Source organism: Arctopsyche grandis, chromosome 4 (genome assembly GCF_051622035.1).
Source record: "Arctopsyche grandis isolate Sample6627 chromosome 4, ASM5162203v2, whole genome shotgun sequence".
Lineage (NCBI taxonomy): Eukaryota > Metazoa > Arthropoda > Insecta > Trichoptera > Hydropsychidae > Arctopsyche > Arctopsyche grandis.
In genome coordinates, this window is record NC_135358.1 from 1,577,238 (window position 1) to 1,605,139 (window position 27,902).

Consider the following 27,902-nt stretch of genomic DNA (forward strand, 5'->3'; position numbering starts at 1 on the left):
TACAAAGTAAATACATATCAATTAACACCCACACGGGCATCTATGGTCAAATTTGTAAATTAGCAGCATTTTTAAACGATTCAGCGAAATTCAGTAAATATATATAAATTAACATCCACAGAGACATATATGGTCAGATTTGTAAATTTGCGGCATTTTATACATTTTATAAAATTTGCAATAAGGTTGCAAATTTTTTGGAATCGTTTCAATGAAAATCAGATAAAATGGTAAACTCTGATAGGAAACTAGACGAACTTCGAGACGCTTGACGAACCTGAAGAAAGAAATTGACGAACCTCGAGACGCTGATTAATTTGAGATTTGCAAGAGAGATTGGAAAGTAATTGCCAATTTACAGGAACTGTTTTAATGAAAATCAGATAAATTGGCAAACTATTGTTGCGTAGGGGTGGGTGGAGGATCCAAGTAAAAGGCCAAAGTTGTTTCACAGCATTTATTGGTGATTAAGGAGATACACGCACTGGCAGTGCTCCGTCCAGAATGTCCTGATATCGCCTAAGTACCGCCTTATAAGGGGCAGGTCTCTCAGGGCATCTTCGACGTCCGATTTGTTTACCTATTGTTATGGTCACGTACTAGATGTGCCACGGAAGTGTCTTCCCACGACACCCAGTCCCACGGTATCGGTCACTTCTGCGAAGGGACCAATTGCGGCCACTTCGGTGTCCATTGTTTAGCCTACATGCACTTATAGTCTAGAGATAATCCTTGAAACCAATTATAACGGTCACACAGTCTCTGGGATGCTACTCAGCCTAATCCGATTGCAACTACTCGGCGGTGTACTATTATAGGAAACGATCGAGCTGGAGTCACAAATCCAAGGTCTAGCCAGCAGAAACCAGTGGGATTTTAACCCGTGACCACTCTGTTCAAAACATTATATCCTAACCAAAAGTTTATTCTGCATATAAAAGGATAGCTAACCCGAGTACAGAATGTAAAATTTTTCGTTCAAATTTATAATTCTTGACTTATGATTTTAAATTAAAAAATCGTGGTGAACCATTTGTGATCAGATATGTTGAAAATTACTATAAATTTTTGTTCTTAAAATTACGAAACAGTATTATACTTGAATGTATATAAATGCAAGCGGGAAAGCTACGGCACCAGGTGAAAATTTTCAACGCGTCTGGGAAATTCGCAGACGGGTTGGGATCATCGATTTTCCCCGGTGCAGACTCCCCTGGGACTGTAACACACAACCTGCTTGCTCACTTACATCACACTACGAGGGTCTGGCTTTAAAATATAAAGAAAAAAATACGAACGAGAGAGCTTTCACAGATTAGCGACGAAGGAAAACGACTCGAGAAAAGAGTATCGGGAAATTGAAAAAGGCACTTTTCCGTGCCTCCTTTGTGCACGCATTGCATCTATAGGGAATCGAGTTGAATTGAATTTAATAAATTCGTATTTTGCATATTATTTATAGTACGAAAAAAGATTGCCCGGTTTAAAAACAAATGTAATTTTTGGGGGGTGTACTGGGTAAATAATTCGACTTAACCCTTGTAACTGTCGTTTATTTATTATTTACGTTTCATAGGTATCCATCTCCATCCAATTAGTCGTCGTATTTGATTTGAAATATGCCCCCCTATCCATGTCTGAATTTTGTACTAGAAAAAAATGCGTTTTATAAAATCGTCCGACCTGTCCAAATAGGCATAACATTTTAACAAGACTCCCCTTTGTCCCGTTCGAGAGCCACTTCACAAAAGGGGGTGGCAGTGGGTGGTTGATGAGAGGTGGAGGATGAGGACACTATGTACCTCATATTACGTAAGATAAACCATGCTTTGTAACGACCGAGGTCATATCTATATACATACATACATATATACCGATGTATGTGATTAAAGAGTACATATATGCAGTATATACATACATATTTATGTATATTTAAAATGTACATTTATATTTTCAAAACATTTTATTAAATTAAATAAATGATTTTGTATCATATTACACCTATGTATATAAACATGAAGCTAAGATTTTTATTTAACAAGGGTTGCGCCCGATGAAATATCATCGCATGGATTATGGAATTTTAAGTTATTAAATAAAAAAAAAAGTTAAAAGAAATGTGTCGGTCCTGTTATCGATTCACAAGCAGTCGATTTTTTTTCAATTACCTTTAAATATATTTATATTATGTACATACTGCTTACATATAAACAATACAAAACACTAATAGAAAAATTGATTAATTAATTATTTAATTAATTAATTACTAAATGCTCAAAGAATAATTTGCCCAGAGGAAACATTGGTAGCAAACAGTATATATAGAAGTTATTTGTTGATCTGTTATTATGTTCGTATTAAATTCGTACGTTTTGTTGACAGTGTTTTAGCTGTGACGTACATATGTCGAATCGAAACGACTATTATAGTACGGCGAGCGTTATCGCACACAGACACACAGAATAGACAGTATTTTAGACAATATATATATATATATATATATATATATATATATATATATATATATATATATATATATATATATATATATATATATATATGACAAGTGTTGTACCCGATGAAATATCATCGCATGGGTGTTGGCATATTAAGTAATTAAATAAAAAAAAATATAAGAAATGTGTCGGTCCTTTGTTCGATCCGCACGTGGTCGAATTTTTTTCAAATACCTCTTAAATATATTAAATTTAATATTTATATTTAATTGTTTAATATGAAAAAAAATTGGTAATAATACCTACCAACCTACATTTGTACCTACCAACCTACCTACCTACAAAAATATAAAACACCAATAAAAAAAATTATTATTTAAATAAATTTTCATTGGATGGCGCTAAATGCCCAGAGACTTATTTCCCTAGAGGAAACATTGCTAACAAACAGTATATATAGAAGTTTTTTATTGATCTGTTATTATGTTCGTATTAAATTCGTACGTTTTGTATGTCGAATCGAAACGACTATTATACAAAGTACGGCGAGCGTTATCTTACACAAACACACATACACACAGAATAGTGGTATTTTACATTTGATTCAAGCTTATGATGGTTTTTTTTATGTAAATCATGAAATTTAAAATATTCTGTTTGAAACTTTGACCATTTGACATATAAAATATATTCAAAGGAAATATGATAATATTAACAAAACACTGGAAAATAACTTTTCGCCAAAAAAAATTATTTATATTTAGTTTGGTTTTAATAATTTTAATAACACTGCTGCTTCACGATTTAAACTTGAGTTTCATTAAAAAATTTATAATCACGTCAGATTACAGTCAAAAAATATATTTTATAAATTTTAGACGTGGCTAACCATGATTTGGTCAAACTTTTATACATACATATAATGTTTTTGTAAATATATCTATATTAAAAAATATATTATTTCAATTAATCAAGTTTTCAAACAATACTCAAAAGTATAAGTTTTTCTTTTTTTTTTGGATCTTGCTGTATGATATTATGTACTACCCAATAAACAGTATTTAAAGCATATTTTATGAGCACACTCGTCAAACCGTTTAATCATTTATTATTCTTGACACTTATGTATGTTGTATACAATCCATTATGCTTCCCAAGCTTACGCCTCGTACTAGACGTGAATATTTTATGTATAATAGGTTTATATGTACCTATACATATGTACATCAACCCTAATTTCCCAATTCACTTTACATAATATAATGTATGACATATATGACAGTCGGCCGTTGTATCGATTCGTTTACGCATCTCAAACAGAGATGCGTAGAACAAAAAGGTATGAAATATTTGACCCGCAGATTTAATACGAAACGTCAACTGTGCAAAGTATAATTTATGCACATTTCCCGTCGGGATAAAAACGGGATGGAAGTCGGTTTTGATCCCACACGCATTTATTTTACTCTGAGTTTGATTTATTTCGTTTCGCTCCATCCCCGTAGAGCACCTCAAATTCTAAAGCTAATTTGGCAACCCCTGACATGAGCGAGCAAGGGGTGAACTGTCATAAATATTCATTTCGCTTGAATTTTCAATCTGCTGCACATATGTATATTTAAATTGATTTATAATTACGTGACGTTATCGGAATATTACGAAATGTTATCGGAATATTATGATAGATGCTATGATAAATAGATATAATGATAGATTCTTGTACTGATGGTCATCAGTTTGATTGAAAAATCATATCCGTATTTATCTGATTATTATTTTCATAATTGGATGTGATGTATGAGTGAGTATTGATGCTCTCTCTCTTACATTCTGGCCTCACGGAGATGTTTTGGATAAACGGCTGGTTCTTGGATATGTTACAGTGAAAAAATATTTCAAGTGAAAATATATTTCTCTAGTGAATATGTATTTTCACCAATTCAAGCAGTGAAAATGTATTAAATAATGAATTTACAACGTTTAACTCTGTAAATTTAGCCCTAACAATTAAAATCCTATTTATCTGGTTGACTGCACTCGTCATTATTTTCATAATTGTATCTTGTATGTGATGTATGATTGAATCTTGATGCTCTCTCTTACATTCTGGCCTCACGGAGATGTTTTGAATAAACGGCTGGTTGTGTATATGTTACAGTGAAAGCATATTTCAAGTGAAAATGTATTTGCACCAATTCAAGCAGTGAAAATGTATCAAACAATGAATTTACAACGTTTAACTCTGTAAATTTAGCCCTAACAATTAAAATCCTATTTATCTGGTAGACTGCACTCATTATTTTCATAATTGGATGTGATGTATGAGTGAATCTTGATGCTCTCTCTCTCTAACATTCTGGCCTCACGGAGATGTTTTGGATAAACGGCTGGTTCTTGGATATGTTACAGTGAAAACATATTTCAAGTGAAAATATATTTTCTCTAGTGAAAATGTATTTGCACCAATTCAAGCAGTGAAAATGTATCAAACAATGAATTTACAACGTTTAACTCTGTAAATTTAACTCTAACAACCCAATCTTAAATGAATAGGGCCAACCCTTACTTAACCTAACCTATCCTAGACCTTAAATAATACCAACCCTAATAATCTAATCTTAAATGAATAAAACCAACCCTGAAAATGTAACTGGTTATGATTTCACTGAAATGTCAATGAAAATATATATTTTCACTTGAAATATAATTTCACTGTGACATATACTCATATATGTACAGTTGAAGTGTATTTGAAAATTTAATATATTACAACTGGAGTTTTGGGTCATTCATATTCGAATACAAATACTAGTAAATTATATCTCTACGAGCGCAAACACACTTTCAACAATGTGCGCTAGTTGTAATACATATATCAGCTTCGAAAGCTCTGATGGTTTTAGGAATGCTTTAAAATTCAATAATACGTCAATATTGACTAAGTATAATATTACGAATAAGGTAATGAGTACAATATTACGATAACTCTAAGAATGTGTTCAAAACAAAAAAAAAAGTGACTTTGAAATTATGTTCAATTAAGAATTCAATTATATTGTTTTATCAATTCTTCATTGTATGTATGCTAAATACAAATTATTATTTTCAGAACTTTCTAGTCTTCTAATTAAGATAAAATTTTTCAAATTTCCGATTTTAGTCTAAAGCAAAAATGGATATGCTTTAACTTCAGATCAATCGGGGTTTACTTTTATATACATATGTATGTATATATGTGTGTACATAAATAATAATTATATCTTATAAAAGCTATTAATAACATCAAAGCTATCATTGTATAAAATAAATTATGTCAAATAAGCAGCTACATGTTTTCGTTATATGCAAAAGTGGCACAAAGTCTTATATTTTGATTTTTAAATGCTTTTTATTATTACTAAATTATGTTCACAATACATGTTATATTTATTTTAATAGCTACTGATCTACTGATCATTTTCTATTTTACAATTTCAATTTAATTTTGTAAGTAATCATAGTATTATATTATTCTGTTAATGTTAATGTACAGCATAATAGGAAAAAGAGCTCAAAAACCTATTTACAACAAAGTCTTATATAAAAATGTTGATACATATGTGTATTTTTTTTCAATATTTCAACTAATTATATAAATTAACAAACATTTAAATTTCATTTTAAATCATAAAAAAGTAAAAAAGATAAAACAGAATTAATATATTGTCCTATTTAAATAGGGTGATTATTTATGGCCCACCTACTTTTATACAAAATATGTACCATACGTGTATGGATTCATACGTATTGTATGTATATTTAGATATAAACATAATAACACAGTGTTTCGTTTAAAATTTCACGTAAATTTTCCGGTATGCAGACGAAGGAAAGCGTCGTTCAGAGCAGTCAAAACACACATAGGTCGAGCAGGTTCAATTTCTCTGTGGAGAGTACGAATTCTCTTTTGCTATTGTTAGGGCGTTTGCGTTATCCGAGTTAGAAAAACTTTCACGGGTTCAAATCCCAGAGGGGTTGGCTTCGTCCTCCCCTTCGGGACGTTCCTGTGTGTTCCATTTCCCAGCCTGGGTTTCCATGGAGACGACAACCCTCGCCCTGGCTGTCGGATGCTCATATTGCAAACGCATACCGATTTAAACAAGAACTCCACTCCACGTGTGCTTTGAGCACAGGTAATTGTTCCCAGACACTTAAAAATTGGTCAAAAGTAACCAGCGTCGTCCAGGCCAACAAAATCGCATCGATTATCCAATCGGCGAACAATGCAACAAGTGTACAATAACTATTACTTTAGCGTTTCTTCTATTATAATTCCTTCAACAGCTAATATTTCATCGAAAATGAATTGAAATTATATTATAAGTACTTTTAATATTAACTACTAGTGTTGTGCCCGTTAATTTAAACGGGTGACTTTGGAAAGGAATTGATACACGAATTAAAATAAAGTTATATTTTATAATAAATATAATGTATGGTAATTTATAGGCGCGAGTTAAGGGTTGAGGACAACCCTCTAACATTATATTAAGATATCACCAATTCCTCACTAGTATGACACCATCATGTCACATGATGTGTAATCAATGTTAACAATTAAAACGACTAACCAGTAGGGATAAGACACCACAATTGATTTGTGGCACACCTGATTTAATAGTAAAAATATAGAGTGAAAAAATATAAAGTTATAGGCGTTTAAACAATTAAAATCTGACATAGCGAGAGGATGGTGAAAAGGGAAAAAACGATCGGAAGAGTGTGGATAAATACGGCACATAGACGTCACCGAGAACGATAATGGAGTATTTACAAACGTGTCTATTACGATTATTTTTTACCATCGTAATGGCGGATTTGATTTCCACATATATTGATGACCAAACCGAGCAAAGTGGCAAAGTTTGAAAATGATCGGACGAGTGTGGATAAGAACCCAAATTTCGTCAGACGAAAAAATCGAAAGCAAGCTATAAGAAGAGGCTAGTAAAAAGTCGAGTACGCTCATTATATTTCATTATATGTTTTTATTATGTAATTTACTTAAATGGGTTCTTACCTGTATAAATAAATAAATAAATACATTATACCTATACAATCGCCGTGTGCCAAGTCGAAATGATGAATGAATGTGTGTGTATGTCTTTGCGGATGTGTGTACGCTCCCGCGCATGCTTAGGCGCATCTGACGCTGACGTCGCCCGTTCCAACTCAGGTGCTCAATATCAGGAGCACATGTAAGATGCTCAGGTCCCCGCTTCCCCGCGTCTCCTAAGCCTATTAATTCAATTCAGATTCTGGGAAATACGAGTAAATACTAGTACAAGCTTTTAGCTCGCAATTTTAGGGATTTAAAATTCAGCACACTTCCAATTAACCCTTTTAAACGAAAACAAAAAATAGTGTGGCCAGAACACTATCCCAATAAACATGTTTCAATAGAAAATTCTCGATATAAAATAGTATTAATTGTGGGAAAAAATCCCAAGTGAATATTCGTACTTTTGACTTTTGATTTGAACTGGACGACTACTTAGAGAGATTTGAAAGCTGAAAAGTACTACAAATGAAAGATAAAACACCCGACTATAGATTCCAATATTTTTCGTGTCAAACAGTGCTATTTAAAGTTTTATTTGCATTTGAGTAGCCGGCAACCGACATGTCGCCAACGAGGCAGGGAGCATTAATTACGTTCTATTTACGTTCAAGTTTTATACACGGCGAGCAGTGTTAATTTAAAATTAATTTCTCCTCAACAAAAGGATTTGCGTAGTCGCTTTGAACAACCTTTTTGCATTGTTTGTGAATATTCAATTAATAAAACAAACAATCGCTCCGAGCTTCGAATTATTAATTGCGAATAATCCGTGAGCACGACGGATAAGCCGCGCTAATTTTTCAACACTATAATATGTGTATGTATGTATATTACACATTTTCCATTTAGTATGTACTGGTATACTAGCAAAGGAAAACTTGGGGGGATAGAAGCGTGAAAAATTTAATTTTGCTCTATCGAGTTTCAGATAATTGAATTTGAACCAACCGCTGTACATGAAGTGAATTTTGCAAAATTTCACGAGCAGCCCTACAAAAAAGTGAAACAAGTCCACACCTTTCCATATCAAAAAGACTCGCTCATAAATGTACGGATTCATCACCGAGTCTTGCAAAAGGAAAACATCAACGTTATTTCGACAGAGCTGAAATTTAATTTAGCGCAAAAAGGGACAGCTTGATCTTTTAGTCACTGAAAATAAACATATATTATATATATATATATATAAATCTTAACAGGGCTGTGCGGTGACTTTGAAACAGGGTATGTAATCATGAAAAAAAATTACACAGACACACATATATTTTCTAGATCATGAAAACGTGATCAGTGATCGATTCTGAGTTCTGATTCTACGTAAATATATTCGCAACTGAAAGTTAGCGGTCGCGTCGAGCACTCTCTGTCGATCTTCGATAACGTGGTCTAGTCGGAAAATCTAATTTTTATCGATTTTCGATTTTCACGGATTGAACACAACCTGGGGGAAATTCCCCGCCGAAGTGGAAATTTCAGACGTTCGTCCAAATCTAATTTGAATTGATAAAATGCGAGGGTAAAAAGGCACGGTAGTAATATGCACAAATCAGTGGTCGGCAACACAGTTAAATCTCAATTTATTTCGATTTTCGAGGTATTTTTTTAGCTTCATTATTTTTTTTATTTTTACATATATACCAGGAAGGCCTTACAGGTAAAACCCAATTCGCCTTCCTGGCCAATTACAAATTACAATTACAATGCAGCATTTTTATATAAGTCACTGAATTACGAGACACTGAAAAACTCGCAAATCAATGATACTGATAGAAAATTAATGAAGATACAATGATAGAAAATTGTCAAACTTTGATAAGAAACGATCAACCTGAATTCACAAATCCAGGTCTAACCAACAGCTTACTCTGAAAAATTTATTTCCATTCGAGGCCCGTCCCTGGGATCGAACCCGGTGCCTCTCGACGCTAAGCAGAAGCTTACCGACCGAGCTATGCTGCTGGCTTAATGTGTGTGTGTGTGTGTGTTCATAATCAGTTTGAAATACACATATTTATGTATATTTACATATTATACTTGGTCAGTACCTACATATTATTATTTACATAGTATTGTAGTGTGGATGTGTAGAGGGGCTTCCGAGATTGAAGTGAAAGACGCAGCGAGCAAAGGTAGTTTATTGTTCTTGATGCATCGACCAGCCAACTCCAAATGAAGAACGGAACAAAACCGCCGAGTATATATGTATACACAGCGTGTGCTCCCAGAACGCAGAGGTCATTGGTTGATGGGTTGCCTGACCTTATTGGCTGTTGTATGCAGCTTGTTCATTGGTCGAGACCTTTTTGGCGCGAACCCGCCATCAAGCGATTGTTGGTGGTAAACCAGTGGTCCACAAGCACCAATTACCTAATCTCTAAGTTACATTATTATGGGTTAGAAAGTATTATTATTATTAAAGTGGAGAAATTAAAGTGCTCGATAGGTACTCAAGAGAGTGCAAAAGGCCACAATGAGATTAATGAAAATGTGTAGGATTAGATGATTGGGTGTTGGACTGGATTGGGCATGCCTTCATACAAAACCCTTCACACATAACCAGCAGCGTGGACTAGTGGTTAGCATATATGCTTTTGAACATAGTGGTCACGGGTAAGAGTCCAACTGGTTGCTGCTGGCAGGACCTTGGTTTGCGACTCCAGGTCGATCGTTTCCTATCAGATTTTAACAATTTATCTGATTTTAATTGAAACGGTTACAAAAAATTGGCAACCTTTACTCATTTCTCGCAATTTTCGAGTTTTCAGCATATCGAATTTCGCTGATTCCGATGAAAATGCTGCAAATTTGTCCATACATGTCTCGAAAAGTTCGAGTTTCTAAGCATTTCGAAATTTGACGATTTATATAAAAAAAATACTATAATAATATGTAAGTTAATCAAAAATTTGTCAAAATTTATTCATAAATGTCTCTATGATGCTTTGTTAAAATTATTCTAAAAAGTTTGAATTGGCAAATAAGGTGAATTGGAGTTTACCTGTTAGTCGTTCCTGGTATACAAATATTTATATGTAAAATAAGTAATTACACAAACTATATTTTTTTAGAAAGTTTTATCATATTCGGATTTCCATAGTTCAAATTCAATTTTCATTATTCATCATAGGAATTACATTGAATTTCAAAAGTTTCGTCAATCTCGACTGATATTCAGGCATTGTTTTACACGCAACAGGCTCATTAGTCACCGGATCAAGAGCTATACTTTCGAAGTCCAAAGCTATTCTCTTATTGACGAATGTCAATATTTGCGAGAGATCATAACATTCTGATTTTTCATCTAATTCTTTGCATAGCGTTTTTATGAACCAGGAACCGTCCGGATCCCTAAATGATACGTAGCCTAAAAAAATAAAATACATCAATCAACATTTAGTATAAATATGTATTTGTAAATACATACATATACGATAATAATATATGCAATATATTGTATTGATTTTACCCGCAATCGTGGAGTACATAATAAGTGTATCCATCATGTTTGGCAATTTAAGCAATTCTTCATCTTTCAGAGAATCGGTGACTTCCATTCCGACATCGTAAGCACTTCCTCGACACGCCTATCAAAAATTCATGATCAATAATCAATATGTGTATATTTATATATATTTAATATATGTATGTGTTACAGTTGAAGGCTATTTTCAGTTGTAATATATTTTGGGAATATATTCCATCGAACCTGGTACCAACTACCATTATAGTCGAAGTGTACTTTCAATTGTAATATATTTTGATTAGTTGAAATATATTCCGTTTAAACCGCATGAGTTGATTCATGTGGCGAATTGAATTCCAACTGGTCAAAATACATATATTACAACTGAAAATACAGTTCAACTATAAGTTGGTATCAGATTACATGGAGAAGTTAGGTTTTCGTAAAAACGACACTCGATTAGTAAATTGAGTTGGAGAGTCACATATTTTTGTTTTGAACACATTCTTAGAACTATCATAATACGGTATTCATTTCCTTTATTCGTAATACCTAGCAAATATGAACGCATTAATGTATTCTAAACCATTCGTAAAAACTGTTATATTACAACTGGCGCACATTGTTGAAAGTGTATTTGCGTTTGAAGAGATATAATATACTAATTGAATTATATTCGAAAATGAATGACCTAAAACGCCAGTTGGAATATATTAAAACTGAAAACACACTTCGACTGTAACATATAGGGCGAAAACACAGCGATGAACAGCATAGGGCCGGGCCGCACCGTGCGACTTGCGAGCGACTTGGTTGAGGGCAACCAGACCAATGCATGCAGGTAAAAGGGGCATGCCACACCCGTCAACTTGTTTGTCGCACACATTTCCATACATTTTTTCGTGTCGCGCAACTAGTCGGCCGACAAAGTTGCACGGTGCGGCCCGGCCCATAGCGTGTGCTTGGCTCCGCGCTGTGGGAGGTCTCCTACATTTCTTCAAATATTGGATACACCGTTATCAATCACTGTGAAGCAAGGATAAATGAAAAGATACAATTTTACCGAAAACACTCCAGGGGGTCATTTTCACAAACAAACGCGTGCTGGCCGTTCCATGAATCTGTGCAAGGCATGGCCCATTTTTAAGTACCCTAAAAAAACAAGGTGCCACGTGCACCGCTGTGTGTTTTTGCCCATATACTAATAATACACTGACGTTTATTTGCAAAGATGTCTCCGACAATATGTCTTTCGCATATGTTTTTTAGCGACCAAAGAATATATCTGTCGTAGCGTCTTAAGCTACGATAAGTTTCGTAGACAGAGACCGTGCGAGAGACTTGTTTGCCAACCGCACTCTTGGTCAGTACCTACATATTTTATTTTATATTAAAAATCAATACCACAGTGACTTGACAGGTAATATAAAAAATATAAAAATCAAGAAATATGTACAAGAAATACGATTGAAAATTATGTCGTGCTATGTAGGATGTGTTCGACCAACTCAACATAACTGGCATTGAAGAGGTCCAAGTAATTTGCCAGTAAGTTAAAGAGTCGAACTGCTCTCGAGAGGGGGGAGTTCATGAGCACTTTTTTTTTAGCCCTAATTGGCAAAAAGACATCATGCTTTCGATTTTCCGGGGTTCAAAATTTTAGATTCTCCAGGATAGCGGGATTGTGAATCTGTCCTCTAAGTAATTGTATTATTATATGTACATAACTTAAAGTTGTATAGCAACCTGGATAAAATACAGTTTTGGTATTCCTATCAATTTCTCCGCCAATCCCTCCCAAAGCACAGAGGGGTGGTACATCTTGTCATGAGCAGCCAAATGTCCAATTTTGCCGTGGGTCATGACAACAATGACCAAGCAACTTATTTTGTTGGGACTTAACTCGGCCACTATAAATACAAAAACACATGACATGACCAAATCAATCCAATGTACGAGCATATTTGAATAGGTTACCTTTTTGCATGACATTTTTGATATTGTAGGCGGAGAGGTCTACATAAAGTTTTGTATCAAGATTTAGCTTCGTGAAACATCTCTGTAATCTCTCAGCGTCACATTTTGCACCGGGTCGATCGGGAAAACTTTTATTTAAATAGAAGTTGTGATTGAATATAATAGCTAGCCCCTGTCTAGTCAAGTCATAATATATAGCTTCGGGATCAAAGTTTATTGCACACTGAACTAGTGGTGGTTTTGATCTAAAATACATTATAAGTTAATACAAAATAAAATAGAACATTCAAACTCATAAACTAACAGCCAAGAAGCGCTCTTGGTGATATTTTTTATGATAATTAATTTATGAATTCGAATGTCAAAATAAGTTCACTTTTATTAAGGATCTGTAAATTAAATACTCATTACATGTTTTTTCTATACGAATTATCTCTCGTCGAATCCATATCTCAAAAACTAAATGACACGTCCGTAAAATTATATATTTTTATTCCATACGATATTATAACAGATTATCACCAGTAAATTTAACAGTATTTCAAAATGAACTATTCACAGCAGTGTTACGGAACAAACTACGGAATGTTTATGAAAAATTAACTCATAAATTGGACATTCGATAAGATAACGATAACGATAACAAATCCCTTCTCCTGTGGCACGTACCAATTTGACGGCTTCGTCATTTGTCGCAAAATATGCTGATCTAGTTGAGGATTATTTAATTTGAGATCGTTAATGTGCTCTCACATTATTATTTGTTCACATTTCATTTTATATTTTATAATTTTTTTAATTTTTGATTTTATTTTGATATTTTTATTTTTATTTTTGTATCATATCTTTCAATTGTTTTTTCACGTATATATAAATGTTTGTATTGTTACGTACACCCCGGAGTAAGTGCAATAGGATTAGACCGAGTAGCATCCCAGATACTGTGTGACCATTATGATTGGTTTGAAGGATTATCTATAGACTAAGTGTATGTAGGCTAAACAATGGCCACCAAATTGGCCGCTATTGGTCCCTTCTCAGAAGTGACCGATACCGTGGGACTGAGTGTCTTGGGAATACATATCCGGGTACATGCCTAAACAATAGGGAAGTATAAGGCGGTACTTAGGCAATATCAAGACATGCTGGACGGAGCACTGCCAGTGTGTGTATCTCCTTAATCACCAATAAATACTGTGACACGACTTTGGCCTTTTACTTGGATCCTCCACCCACCCTTACGCAACAGTATGTTTTGTATATGTATTGTAACTATGGCTAAATTGTAGTAAATAATAATAATCTACCTACCTACATATAAACAATATAAAACACCATAAGAAAAATTGATTAATTAATTAAACAAATTTTAATAGACGGCACTAAATGCTCAGAGACTTGCCTAGCGGAAATATTATATTCGTACATTTACTACCAATATATAAACAATATAAAACACCAATAGAAAAAATAAAATTTTCAATAGATGGTGGTCATTTCTATGAGACTTACATTGATAACAGTTATCAATGTAAGCCAGTAATTTACTGGCTTACTTCGATAAAATAAACGATTTTTTTTATTAATCCACAAGAATAGTCAAAATATGAAATATTTCTAAGTGGAATTTTATTTAATTCTCATATAAAGACAATTTAATATATTATGCCTATTGATTCAATTCAGATTCGTGTAAATACGAGTAAATAATAGTAGCAAGTTTTTAGCTTGCAATTTTACCGATTTAAAATTCAGCACACTTCCAATTAACCTTTTTAAACGAAAACAAAAAATAGTGTCGTCATAACATTATCCCAATAAACATGTTTCAATAGAAAAAACTCAATATAAAATAGTATTAACAGTGGGGAAAAGTCTCAAGTGAAAATACGTACTTTTTACTATTGATTTGAACTGGACGACTACTTAGAGAGATTTGAAAGCTGAAAAGTACTACAAATGAAAGATAACATACACGACTATAGATTCCAATATTCATTTTAAACAGGAAGTTGACGGATTTTGAGACATCGACCGAACAACACAAGATATAGAAAAATCGCACGATTTAAAATACACATATCTCCATTTTTTATTACCATAATCGTGTTTACTGGGCATAGATCTATAAGAAAAGTCATATCTCGTCTCTGAACCATTTTTCGTGTCGAACAGTGCTATTATTGATTTACATAAATACTTTTTTTGTCCCTATGTTGGAGATGAGAGAAAATAATGAAATTTGATCGAAGAAAAAAATTAAACGTTTTTTGTGTACCATCAAAACCGTTTTCATTTTCAGAACATAAAATAAAATATTCAAGTATATCATTTTTCAAAAAGCTTAAAATATGTCAGCTTCGTATATGAAGTTAATATTATTATAGAAGTCTCGAGTGATACTAAGAAGCGAGTCAAAGGATGAAAACAGTTTTGCCGACGCTTTTCATACGAAGCTTCACGTTTCCCTCTAGAGGAAAACTCAATTGCACGTCAGAAGGAAAACTCTACACACATACACACACACACACACACGCAGACACACACACACGTGTATGTGCAATATTACACGTGTAGTTCTCGTGAATTCTAATTAACTTTTATGTTACGACTGCCTGCCGTGCCACTGAATTATCCACCGTACAAATGAAAAACAAACGTGATTCAGACATTCGAGATTCAATATATGTATATTGTAAAGAGCTCGTTTTACACACATATAAATACGATTAAATTTCACTATGGCGGAATAAGGTAAAGGGGTCATTTTTGAGTGCACAGATTTGAATGTACGATTAAAATAAATTGAGAAACCGGTCAAAAGTCACGCGACGTTTACATTTGGTGAATTATTACGGATTTAAAAGCGATCAATATGTTACTTTTGTTCTTTATGTACTGTTAGAAAGGTTCTAGAAGGTTCAAACTCATAATATACAGCTCTTAGTCGTTAGATTTTGAAATTTTGGCACAAAGTTTGCCGCTTAAACATTTTACATAAACATTGATTACGTCACTCTCAGGAAATCTAATTATAATATTTTATTTGCATATTTTATAAAAATAATATTATGAATGATATTTTTATCATAATATTATGAATGATAATATTTTTAAAAACGATTTTGTATATTTATACCAAATCTGGCTAGAAAAAATATAAATATTAATTTTTTATTATAATTTGGGCCGTTTTATAAATTCTGCGAAGAGCTAAAATCGTTCTAGATTTATAATATAAAAATGTATAATATAATATATAGAAAAACGGCTGGGATGTATGTGGATATGTTTGTGACGGAACGTGGAGACACAGCCAATCAGAGTCAAGCGGTCTAAGAGACGCGGGAAAGTGGAGGGGGGGGGGTGGAGCGTCATGTCACGTCAGGCCGAGCGACGACAGGCATGTGCAACGTCAGGCCGAGTGACGGGTGACACATACAAACATCTACGAAGACACACACACACATTCATTCAATTATTTCGAACGGGTTGGATCGGTGAGCGTGTAATGCGCGCACTAAACTTTTTAATTAATAATACGTGCGTACACGCGAATAAAGAATTCCATATGAATGTTTTGAATAAAAAGTAATGATTTATTAATATATTCAGTACAAGAGCTGATTACGGACTTACTTAAATTCTAACAGTAATGAATTTTGTATACTCTTCTTTAAAACAATGAAGTGTTGAAGACACGTGTCGTACGATTTTGGTTAGTCAGTGCTTAAGGTGTGTTATAAATCATATTTATTTATTTATCATATTTATTTATTTATTTATTTATTTACATACATATATACCAGGATGACCTTACAGGTAAATCCCAATGCGCCTTCCTGGCCAATTACAAATTACAATTACAAATACAAATACAAATGCAGCATTTTTATTACAAGTCGTTGAATTGCGAGACACTGAAAAACTCGCAAATTAACGAGACATCTATGAATTGTACATAAATTTTATTGGACATCAATCAGACTTCAAATAGTGGTGACATAGTAGGTAGGAAGGATTTTTAGCCAATTTTTTTTTCCGGGAACCGTTTCAACAATGAAATCAGAGAAAATTGGCAAACTCTGATAGGAAACGATCAACCTGGAGTCACAAATCCAGGTCTGACAAACAACATACTCTGAAAAATTCATTTTCATTCAGGGATTGAACCCAGCACCTTCTTGACGCTAAGCAGAAGCTTAACGACCGAGCTATGCTGCTGGCTATGGTGTTACTTATTAAATTAGGTGTGCCACAAATCAATGGTGCTATTTATTAAATCAGGTGTACCACAAATCAATGGTGGTGTCTTATCCCCACTGGTTAGTCGTTTTAACATTGATAACACATCATGTGACATGATGGTGTCATACAAGTGACGAATTGGTTATATCTTAATATAAAGGTAGAGGGTTGTCCTCAGCACTTAACTCGCGCCTGTAAATTACCTTACATTATATTTATATATAACATATATGCGACTTTATTTTGAATCGTGTATTCGAAACCACCCGTTGTAATCTAGTATTTTATATTTTCTGTAAAGCAGTTGGTAACATGCATATATTTTCGCTTGTCTTAATGTTTAAGTATTTATTAAAAGTTTAATGTTTCAAGTCTACCTGAGGGAATTCTCCAGAATAGGTAAAATATGTAGGGGTAGGATTCATAAATACGGATCGAGTTCAAAGTAGATTGAAATTATTGACTTTCAAAGCATTAGATTCGGTTTTGGCTCCTTTGAAAACCAAAATATAAATATAATATTGCATATACGGATGCATTTAATCTATGCAGATACCATACCACGCATCCCCAAATATTTTCACCTCCCTAGAGTGAATTTAATATGGAAATATGATTTAGAGCAAGCGCAGCGGGTGATATTTATATCGCCCATTGTTCCCGACAATAGAGAGCTTTTGTATTATAATACAATATATATATACATATATATATATATATATATATATATATATATATATATATATATATATATATATATATATATATATATATATATATATATATATATATATATATATATATATATACATATGTACATATATACATATAATACATAACATAAAATTGTCGTACTACTTACAAGTATAAAATACTATTATAATATCTCATTCGTATAAACACCTTAATCGAATATGTATCTTCGAAGTAAATTAAGATAAGATAATGTTATCTCGGAATAACTATTTTATATACCTATCGGAAATATGTACATATGTACTTTTATTTATCTATGTATATAATATAAAAATATAACAATTTAAATATATATATATATATATACATATACTTAAATGTAAATAATATATTTTATTAAAATTTAAAAAATAATAATATGTATTTATTTATTTGAATAATAATTTATTATTTATTTATTTATTTAATATACTTGGGGGAGGCGGCAAAGCCGATAGGCCCAAGGGGTTTGAATAAACATATTTTACAAATTATACATATATGCAATAAAAAAATGAGATAAATTAAAATACATAAAAAAAAACAATGTTAAAATAAAATAAAATAAGAGAAGAAAAAAAATATATAAACAAAAAAGATAAAAATACAGAAATATGATTATGGGAAAGAAGAATCACAAAAATCCTTTGGTTTTTTTTAAAAAAAGTATCAAGTTTATTCTTAAAAATATTAATATTAATATATTCCAACCAGTGCCGGCCTTACACCCAGTGGCGCCCTCGGGCAATATTTTCCAAACACTCTTAGAAAAAAATTTCACCTTTAGCGCTCTAATCAAAAATTTTGTATGGCTTTTAGCGCTCTAATTTTAAATTTTAGAGCGTCTTTGGCGCATCGTGCGGCACCCGACCCAGCCCCCCCCCCCCCCCTAAAACCGGCACTGATTCCAACTGGCGTTTTAGGTCATTCATATTCGAATACAATTCAATTAGTACATAAATTACATGTCTTCAAGTGCAAATATACTTTCAATAATGTGCGTCAGTTGTAATATAAAAGTTGAGTTTTGACATCTCTGATGTTTTTACAAATGCTTTAGAATTCAATAATGCGTTTATATTAGCTAATGAGTATCGTATAATGATAACTATAAGAATATGTACAAAAAAAATGTGACTTTCCAACTCAATTTACTAGTCGAATGATGTTTTCGTGAAAACCTACCCTTTTCATCTTACCTGGTACCAACTTATAGTTGAACTGTATTTTCAGTTGTAATATATCTTGACCAGTTATAATGTATGTAATTCACCATATGAATCAACATACATACGTGCGTTATCCATATACGTGTGTTATTCACATCACTACGGCTATTTTTCTTTAATGTTTTTTAATTTTCCCATTTGCCATAGCCTCGCTACGGCACTGTGTACAGTTGATGATCGAAAATCTGGCAATCTATACGTTTACCTCAGATCCGGCATTAAATTTACCGTGTCAACGCTCCACTAAATAAATAACTTGAATTTGACACTCGATAGAGAGCAACTCAATAATGATCTTTAATGTAGTAGCCGAGTAGCATCCCAGAGATTTTGCGACCATTATAATTGGTTTCGATGATTATCTCCAGGCTAAGTGCAAGTAGGCTAATCAATGATCACCGAATTGGCTTAGTAACGGGACCCTGTCCCTTCTCAGAACTGACAGCGATAGCGTGGGACTGAATGTCGTGGGAATGCATATCTAGTACGTGACTATAACAGTAGGTAAACAAACCGGACGTCGAAGATGCCCTGAACGACCTGTCCTTTATAAGGAGGTACTTAGACCATATCAAGGCATTCTGGACGGAGCACTGCCAGTGTGTGTATCTCCTTAAGCACCAATAAATGCTGTGAAACGACTTTGGCCTTTTACTTGGATCCTCCACCCACCCCTACGCAACACTTATATACATACATATATACCAAAATATTGAAATAAACCGTAGGGGAAGCAATTAGGGTTTGATTTGCAAAAATAATTTACACAGCTTCAAGTGTTTATTTAATTAAATTGCTTAGAAACGAAGCTCAATAGTACTCGAAAGCTTTGATATATGAAATCATTAACTGTGACCATATTTGTCGGAGATTTCAAGTGACAATTATTATTACTACGGTTGCAATTAAATAAATTCATTCGATGCGTTGATTAAACACTGTCGAAACGTTTTCATACGATTCAATTGACATTTTGTCTGCAATATTTTGTTTGGCGTGTGCGAAATTGTGCTCTCTTTAGTTTTCCGATAGAGTGGGCCTCAATGTGGCGGAAAACGTGACGGAAACCATAACCGCCGGCCCGGTTTCCGGTTTTCCGAGAACCGCACTTCGTAGAGTTTCCGGCTAAGCTCCCCACGCCTGAACTTTAAATATATTTTTAAATCGTTCCATAATTTAATCACCATTTCACGTTTAAATCTGAATGTTTAAAGTAAACCAAGCGTATTTAATAGTTTGTAAGGCTGTATAGTTTCATAAATAGAATCTGTAGAAGGCTCAAACTTTAAATATGTATTTTAAACTTTATCAGGATACTTTCCATATATTGTAATATTCGACACGTTGCGTTTGAAATTTTTGCTTTATTATATGTACCTAGACATGTGTTTATTTAGTTGCTTTGTCAATATCTACATATATTTTTTATTTATTTATTTTATTTTATTGTTACAAATCAATATACACTCGCCATTACAGATTTGCTCCAATGCGACGGGTGTACGTTAACGAAATACAGAATACATAAACAATCAGAATATATAGCATATAACAATTAATCAGGAATAATAGTCATAGAGACATTTATGGATTATTTTTAGATTATTTTTGTATACAATTTTTATACATATAATAAATACGAAATTATAGAGATGTCTATAGAGATATCTATAGATTTCAGATTACTGTGTTTAATTATTACAAATTATACACAGGCAGATTTTTGTGACAACAGGATTAGATCTAATACCAATTTTCAGGAACCGTTTCAGCAATGATCAGATAAAATTGGCAAACTCTGATAGAGAAACGATCGATTTGGAGTCACAAAACCCCCAAATCTAACCAGCAGTGGCGAGGACTCGAACCTTTGACCTCAGTGGTGCTAAATATATACGCTACCACTAAGCCAAACTGCTGGCATATATAAAAATTAATGTCTGTCTGTCTGTATGTCGAATAGGCTCCTAAATCACAGAACCGATTACGATGGAACTTTCAGGATTTGTTGTATGCATATCCAGAAAGATTACTGTGAAAAAAAAACGGGGAAAAACGGGAAAGGAAACGGGTAAAACAGGAGTGAGTGTCATTTTGATGTTATTTGAAGCGCAATATTTAACGTCATCCTGATTGATATACATATGTACATACAAATATTTTATTTTTATTTTCCTATGCATATGTGTGATAGTTTATAAGCCTGTATGTACGTATCTTTAGTGCGTTTTCATAAGGCATCAAAGCCACACGACTAAGACAATATGAGAGTCTTAGTCGACCCCTCCCCAAGCAATTGTGAGGCAAAAGCAATAATTCACCTTTTGCGTGAGCTAAGCCCATCAGTTTTACTGGCCTTAGGGGTGGAAGAGGGGGATGGGAAAAGCAGACGAAATGTGCGTCATCGCTTTCCCTAAGCGAGTCTCGCCATTTTCCCTATAAAATTTCGTATTTATATGGCACCGGCACTTAACACATTAACGCGGGTAGCTCTGGTATCTCCCCCTACGTTTGTCACAACGTTTCAGGTCTAAAATTGGATTTAAACTTGTTTCTAGGATGGAAGGAGTCGTTGTTTTCTTTACCGAAGAAATGGTTGAGCACCACCGAAGACGATGCTGGAAAAGCTTCAGAATTCGACACCGAATCCGTAAGTATAAAATCTGAGCCAAGTGCTGCATACTTATTCTCTTGAATTTTGAGGAGCTTTCAGTAAAAAAAAAAATAAGTTTTCCAAGAAGAGGTATCGATCCAGTTGACCCGAAAGAAAAGTAGCAATTTTGCAAGCTCTGACCTAGATTGTAGTCTTCGATAAGGTGTAATATTACTTTATTTGAATGATATACGCACTTTTCAGAGCCAGGGGTTGCCGAAGCTTCCTTTGCCGCCGTTGGAACAAACTTTGTGTAGATATCTGGAAGTGCTGGAACCAATTGTGTCCTCCAGTCAATTGAACACTGCAAAGTCTGTTGTGAGGTCTTTTGGAGCTCAAAATGGACCTGGTCCCAGGCTTCAAGTTCTATTGGAGGAAAGAAGAGAAAAATATGATAATTGGGTATGTTCAGAATTTGAACCACTGTCCAATTACTATTGATGAACATTGCTATTATTATACAAAAATAACCATTTCAGGCATACGAATATTGGTTCAATGACATGTACATGGACGTGCGACTCCCCCTGCCGATCAACTCCAATCCAGGAATGGTGTTTCCACCCAGGAATTTCTTCACAGCGAATGACGTTGCCAGATTTGCAGCTAAAATGGTCGACGGATTTGTTGAATTCAAAGAGATACTAGATCGGTAATGCTAAATACTTTTTTTGGTACTATTGAGACACTTTTCAGTGTGGGCAAGTCTAGATTTCGAAATTTGCAGAAGAGAATTGCCAATTGAACGAGCTACATCCAGAGAAAAGGGTCAACCACTGTGTATGGCGCAATCAAACAGACTGCTAACTTCTTGCAGAGAACCAGCTATCGGTAGAGATAAATTGAATACAGTACCACAGCCATCTCCTGAAAATGCTGAAAGTAAAGACGAACACATTATAGTTGCTTGCAGAAATCAAGTAAGTGCCTTCGAAGTCATTTCAAACCCTATATATAACTATAAGTGATATGTGAATTTAATTCTTAATGTTTACAGTTCTATTGTGTAGCTGTCAAGGCAGCAGATCGAGGTCGTTTAACAGAACAAGAGTTGACAGAACAAATTTTAGCAGTCATAAATGGAGCTCCAAGTCATCGTACCACCTTTCCAATTGGAATCCTCACAGCTGCTCCCAGAGATATGTGGGCTAAAGCTAGAGATATAATCTGTCAAGGTAACATAATTATTACAAGTTTCGGATCAGGTGTGACTATTCTCCAGCTCAAAGAATACGATATGCTTTCAGACGAATCCAACCGTCGCAATTTAGAGCTGATAGCAGGTTCATTGTGCATAGTCTGCTTGGATGAACCACTTCCTAACGGATGGGCGAGGCACAGACGAAGCAATATAGATCAAAAAGACGATACTTGCATGCTCCATCAAACTTTACACGGTGGAGGTAGCGGTCTTAACACTCCAAATCGTTGGTTCGATAAAACGGTTCAAGTGAGTGCCTGTTCTAGAACTTTCTTATGCCCCACCTCGAATGTATGGTGATAATTTTGATTTATTTTTATTTTAGTTGGTTGTTTCTAATGATGGTGTTTGTGGATTGTGCTATGAGCATTCGCCAGCTGAAGCTGTTGTTCTTGTAAACCTCGTTGAGAATTTGCTAAAGAGGGTTGATCAGCCTCCTCCTTCTCCGAGAGCAACTCCTGCTCATCTTCCACCTCCTGAGCGCCTCCTATGGCATACTACTCCAGAATTGCAATTGATTATCAAAGATGCAGTTCGAGATGTTGACAGGTATTCTAACGATGCGGTGCAAACGATCGACAAGCGCCAGACAGACTGAACCACAGATTAACTGTACGTGTACCTTATGCGTGCGCACTGCTCGCACTTACACTAAGCGAAATCAACCCGAAGTCCCAACATACCTACCCTGTATACGTTCTGTGCTTCTGATACTTCAGTTCTGAATTTTGCCTTATTAAACTCGCCAGAAAGATCCAGCTCAATTTTAAAATTGCATCTGTGCACATCGAAAGGTCACTCGTCATCTGATGTGCAATCTATCATTCGTGAAGTCGATAATTGCGTTTAAAGCAGCCATCCAGTTAATCTGTGGTTCAGTCTGTCTGGCGCTTGTCGATCGTTTGCACCAAACCCGTATTCTAACTATACATATATTTCTATTAAAAGAATATATTAAATGATTACAAATTAATGTCTTGAAAATAAAGAGGAAAAATAAAAGGAAAGAAAAAAGTATCTATAAGGGAATTCTAATATGTACACATAATACATAGATATGTGACATTCAGATAAATATGCTTTTAAAATACACGTATGAATGTAGCATGTTCAAAAGGAAATTCTGATTATATTCAAAAATACTTGGCGAACATTCCTCAATCGTATTTTTTTCCTATGGAATTTTTTTATATAATTTTCTGACTTTTTCCTTTAAATATATGGATTTAGATTCATAAAAAGACTTTTTAAAATCAATTATTCACAAAGAATGTGTCTAAAATAAACATTCAGACATAACCTCAAAAAATTCTAAATTGATAAACTTCCCTCTTTAAATATGTATTTATTTATTTATTTATTGAAAAATCAACAGGCCTCAGATTTAGAAATTCATAAAAATAAAGAATAAATATAAAAAAAATAACATCTGAGCCCCAATTATAGATTTTTACAGTATACATAATATATCTATATAGTACATATACACAAACTAATGAAAAAGAAAGGAATAAAAACTAATATATGACTAAATAAGACAATGCATAATTAAACATAATGTGATATAATATAATTTGATAACGAATATATATAGAAATAGAAATGGATTAATCAATTAAAACTCTCCTGATGGCAGTCCTTAATTGATGTAAGGAAATACCGAATAGTCATTCAGCTGCCCGTTAAACATACGATAAACACGCTACAGAAAAGAATATTTTTGGGAATTAGTATTGAATGGATTAAGTGAAAATAGTGCAACGTGTCTAGAATACCTAACTGGGATCTTGAAATCAACCTTATTCAGTAAATCAGAACAATCAAGGAAACCATTTATGAGCTTTAAGAAGAATGTAGCATCAGTAAGTCGTCGCCTGACAGAAAGATTGTTAAAAGATAGGATTTTTAAAATATCGGGAACAGTAGAATGGGTATAGGTAGAAAAAAGGTAGCGTTTAGCGTAGTCTTGTTGTTGTTTTTTTGTCTATTTTTCAATAACATGAATAAATCTAACAGAAATCTCATGTTTGTTTCCAATATTTCAGATTGGTTGAAGATTTAGATCTGTATGTGTATCGTTATAAGGGTTATGGAAAGGATTTCATCAAATCTTGCCGAGTGAGTCCCGATGTTTACATACAACTTGCACTTCAGTTAGCCTACTTTGGGTAAATTTATGCCTACATATACATATAAATCTTGTTAATATATAATGAAAACTTAATAACATATATACACTTTAGTCAATATGGGCATTTGGTGTCGACATATGAATCAGCCTCGGTTCGGAGATTCTGTCATGGCCGAGTCGACAATATAAGATCTGCAAGTGTCGAAGCAAGACGATGGGCTGAAGCTATGTGTGCTGATCGTGATTCGCAGCCTTCGAGAAAAGTATCGTTCAGTTTGTATACTGTAAGTGCTTTTCAATGTAAATTTTTATGTATGATATGTACATTTACGAATAGTATGAAAATTTTTACTTTCTTTTTAACTGTAGGAGCAAAAGAAAATGGAATTGTTCGAGTTGGCTGTTAAAAAGCAAACTGACACCATGATTCAAAACATTCTTGGTCAAGGTATCGACAATCATTTACTCGGGTTGAGAGAAATGGGACGAGAAATCTCCGGTGGAAAATTGCCAGAACTGTTCAATGATGATAATTATAAAACTGCCATCTATTATAAACTGTCCACAAGCCAGGTAATCAATCTTTTGTATAGGTTTTGAGTTTCAGTAAGTGCATTACTGTTTGCTGAATGTAGATTTATTTAGTCGGATTCAAAATTCATGTCATTATTTCATTTCTTTTTACTTTTTTTTTTCAGAATTACCAACGCGATCATCATTCATCGTTGCTTTTCAGTTGCACTGTAATTTTGGTTTCATCATTATACACATTTATGAATCATTATCACCAAAAGTGAGAAATATATTAATTTTTTGCACCGTTATCATGTTTATTTTATTTTTAGTAGATATACATATTACATATTATGTGTAATCTAATTTATAAACTTTAATCATCACAAATTTTGTTTCCAGAATAAAAACAGATATCCCTATAACTATAACTACAAAATTTTGGAAATTAATTTCAATTTATTTATGGTATAAAAGCAGAGACATCTTTTGTCGATTTATCCACCAACTAAAGAAAACTAAATCAAAACTTAAAATTATAATGAGAATATTCTGAAATAATCATTTAATTATTTATACATAATATTATTATATCTATAGGTCACTAAATCTATAGATAATTTATATAAAATTCAGGGATTTAATAAATATTTTTTATAGAATGACTTGAATTCTTTATAAGCGACTGGATTTTATAACAGTTTTTTTATAAAATCTATGATTTTTTTATAGGTGGCCTGTTCTACAGATAGTTTTATAGGCTACGGCCCGGTTGTCCCTGAAGGCTACGGAGCAAGCTACAATCCACATCCAGATTCTATAGTATTCTGCCTATCATCTTTCCACTCTTCAGATGAAACTGACACTGGGAAGTTTGCTCAATCGGTTGAGGAGGCTTTAGATTCAATGCAAGCCCTCTTTGAAGCTAACAAAAAAGATTAAAGGGCTAGATTATATGATAAAATTAACGTGCATGTGCAAATTTTATGCTTCATATGTATTTTTTACAAACATATTGAAAAGTATGCAGATATCCCCAGATTAATATGTATACACACGAGATTGTAATATTTTTTATTAATTTTTAATACTACATATATATCTATATCTATACAATACAAATGATATATTAAAAAACGTACATATCAACTCCATATCCATATATGTATGTATGTATAATGAAATGATATTTAAAAAATGCACTAGATTGCCATTTTTGGATGATGAACTACTTATAGTGTATTTGCAATGCTTATATTATAAATCAAACATATCAATTATGTCTATTGACGGTCTAAATATTTTAATATACATTGAATGTTAATCATTTTAATCGTTTTATATATTTGTTGCGTGTATCACACGAAAAACTTCTTAATATCGATATAAATAATATTATAAAAATGTATATGTATTTAAAATACATGTTGCATTGTATTTAGATGACTGTTTGTAGGATAGTTTTTCACAAATTTCAATGCTATAGATATGAAAATATCGCTATTTTTATTTGCATATTATAAGAAGTGTTGAATTAGAAATTTAATTTAATCTTGTCCATTTCAACATTGAAAAGGATAATATACATTCTATTGTTTTTGATAAGATTAAAAAATATTGCCATATGGAAAAATGGTAACTACGTACTTTTTTATTTCAAGTTACTGTTTTTATTATATTTTACATTAACAAAATCCAAATTAAAAAAATGTATTAACTCAAAAACTAGTAATTGAATTAATTAGTATTTATCATTTTAAAAAATTACCTTGTCCTTTATCATAACTATTTAATATTATAGTGTGCATTTGCATTTGCATATTATAATGGTTGTGGCTATTTGCAGGTACTATATTTGCAAATTTTTGGCTATTTGCTGGTACTTTATCTGCGAATTATTGGCTATTTGCAGGTACTATATCTGCGACAGGCGCAAAGCCTTCTGCGCATGCGCGTGAACTGTCACTGTCAGCGTGTTTATTGTTAAAAGTTTGTTTTAAACCTCTTAAAATTTAGACCGAACTCGTAAAGTGACGTAGAGTAAAAAATATAATCCAAATTAGTTAATATTATTAATTGTTAGAAAATTATTATCATATACAACGTATAATACCTACATACAAGTACAAGCCGCGAACTAGCTTAATGATATGAATCTATTATAATAACGTGCGAAATTTATTTGCCTCATGTAT

At 33.2% G+C, this 27,902-nt stretch overlaps 2 protein-coding genes across 2 annotated transcripts in view; one reads left to right on the plus strand and one right to left on the minus strand.

Annotated features, from left to right (window-relative positions):
* Nucleotides 1–26,649, plus strand: part of ChAT (Choline acetyltransferase) — a 65,489-nt gene extending 38,840 nt beyond the window's left edge. Inside the window, exons 3-13 of the mRNA XM_077428753.1 lie at nucleotides 21,768–21,859; nucleotides 22,067–22,264; nucleotides 22,342–22,514; nucleotides 22,590–22,782; nucleotides 22,860–23,037; nucleotides 23,110–23,312; nucleotides 23,389–23,612; nucleotides 25,109–25,231; nucleotides 25,307–25,457; nucleotides 25,564–25,767; nucleotides 26,440–26,649. Of these exons, the coding sequence (XP_077284879.1) occupies nucleotides 21,768–21,859; nucleotides 22,067–22,264; nucleotides 22,342–22,514; nucleotides 22,590–22,782; nucleotides 22,860–23,037; nucleotides 23,110–23,312; nucleotides 23,389–23,612; nucleotides 25,109–25,231; nucleotides 25,307–25,457; nucleotides 25,564–25,767; nucleotides 26,440–26,649 (1,949 nt within the window). The remainder of the gene's footprint in view (nucleotides 1–21,767; nucleotides 21,860–22,066; nucleotides 22,265–22,341; nucleotides 22,515–22,589; nucleotides 22,783–22,859; nucleotides 23,038–23,109; nucleotides 23,313–23,388; nucleotides 23,613–25,108; nucleotides 25,232–25,306; nucleotides 25,458–25,563; nucleotides 25,768–26,439) is intronic.
* On the minus strand, nucleotides 9,105–13,590 carry LOC143911343 (caspase-1-like). The gene is made up of 5 exons (XM_077430198.1): nucleotides 13,409–13,590; nucleotides 12,998–13,242; nucleotides 12,767–12,930; nucleotides 11,024–11,141; nucleotides 9,105–10,921 (listed from the first exon to the last, which is right to left on the minus strand). Exons 1-5 carry the CDS (start codon nucleotides 13,444–13,446, stop codon nucleotides 10,662–10,664), a joined length of 825 nt encoding a protein of 274 aa, XP_077286324.1. The 5' UTR covers nucleotides 13,447–13,590; the 3' UTR covers nucleotides 9,105–10,661.
* Nucleotides 26,650–27,902: the final 1,253 nt, after the last annotated feature.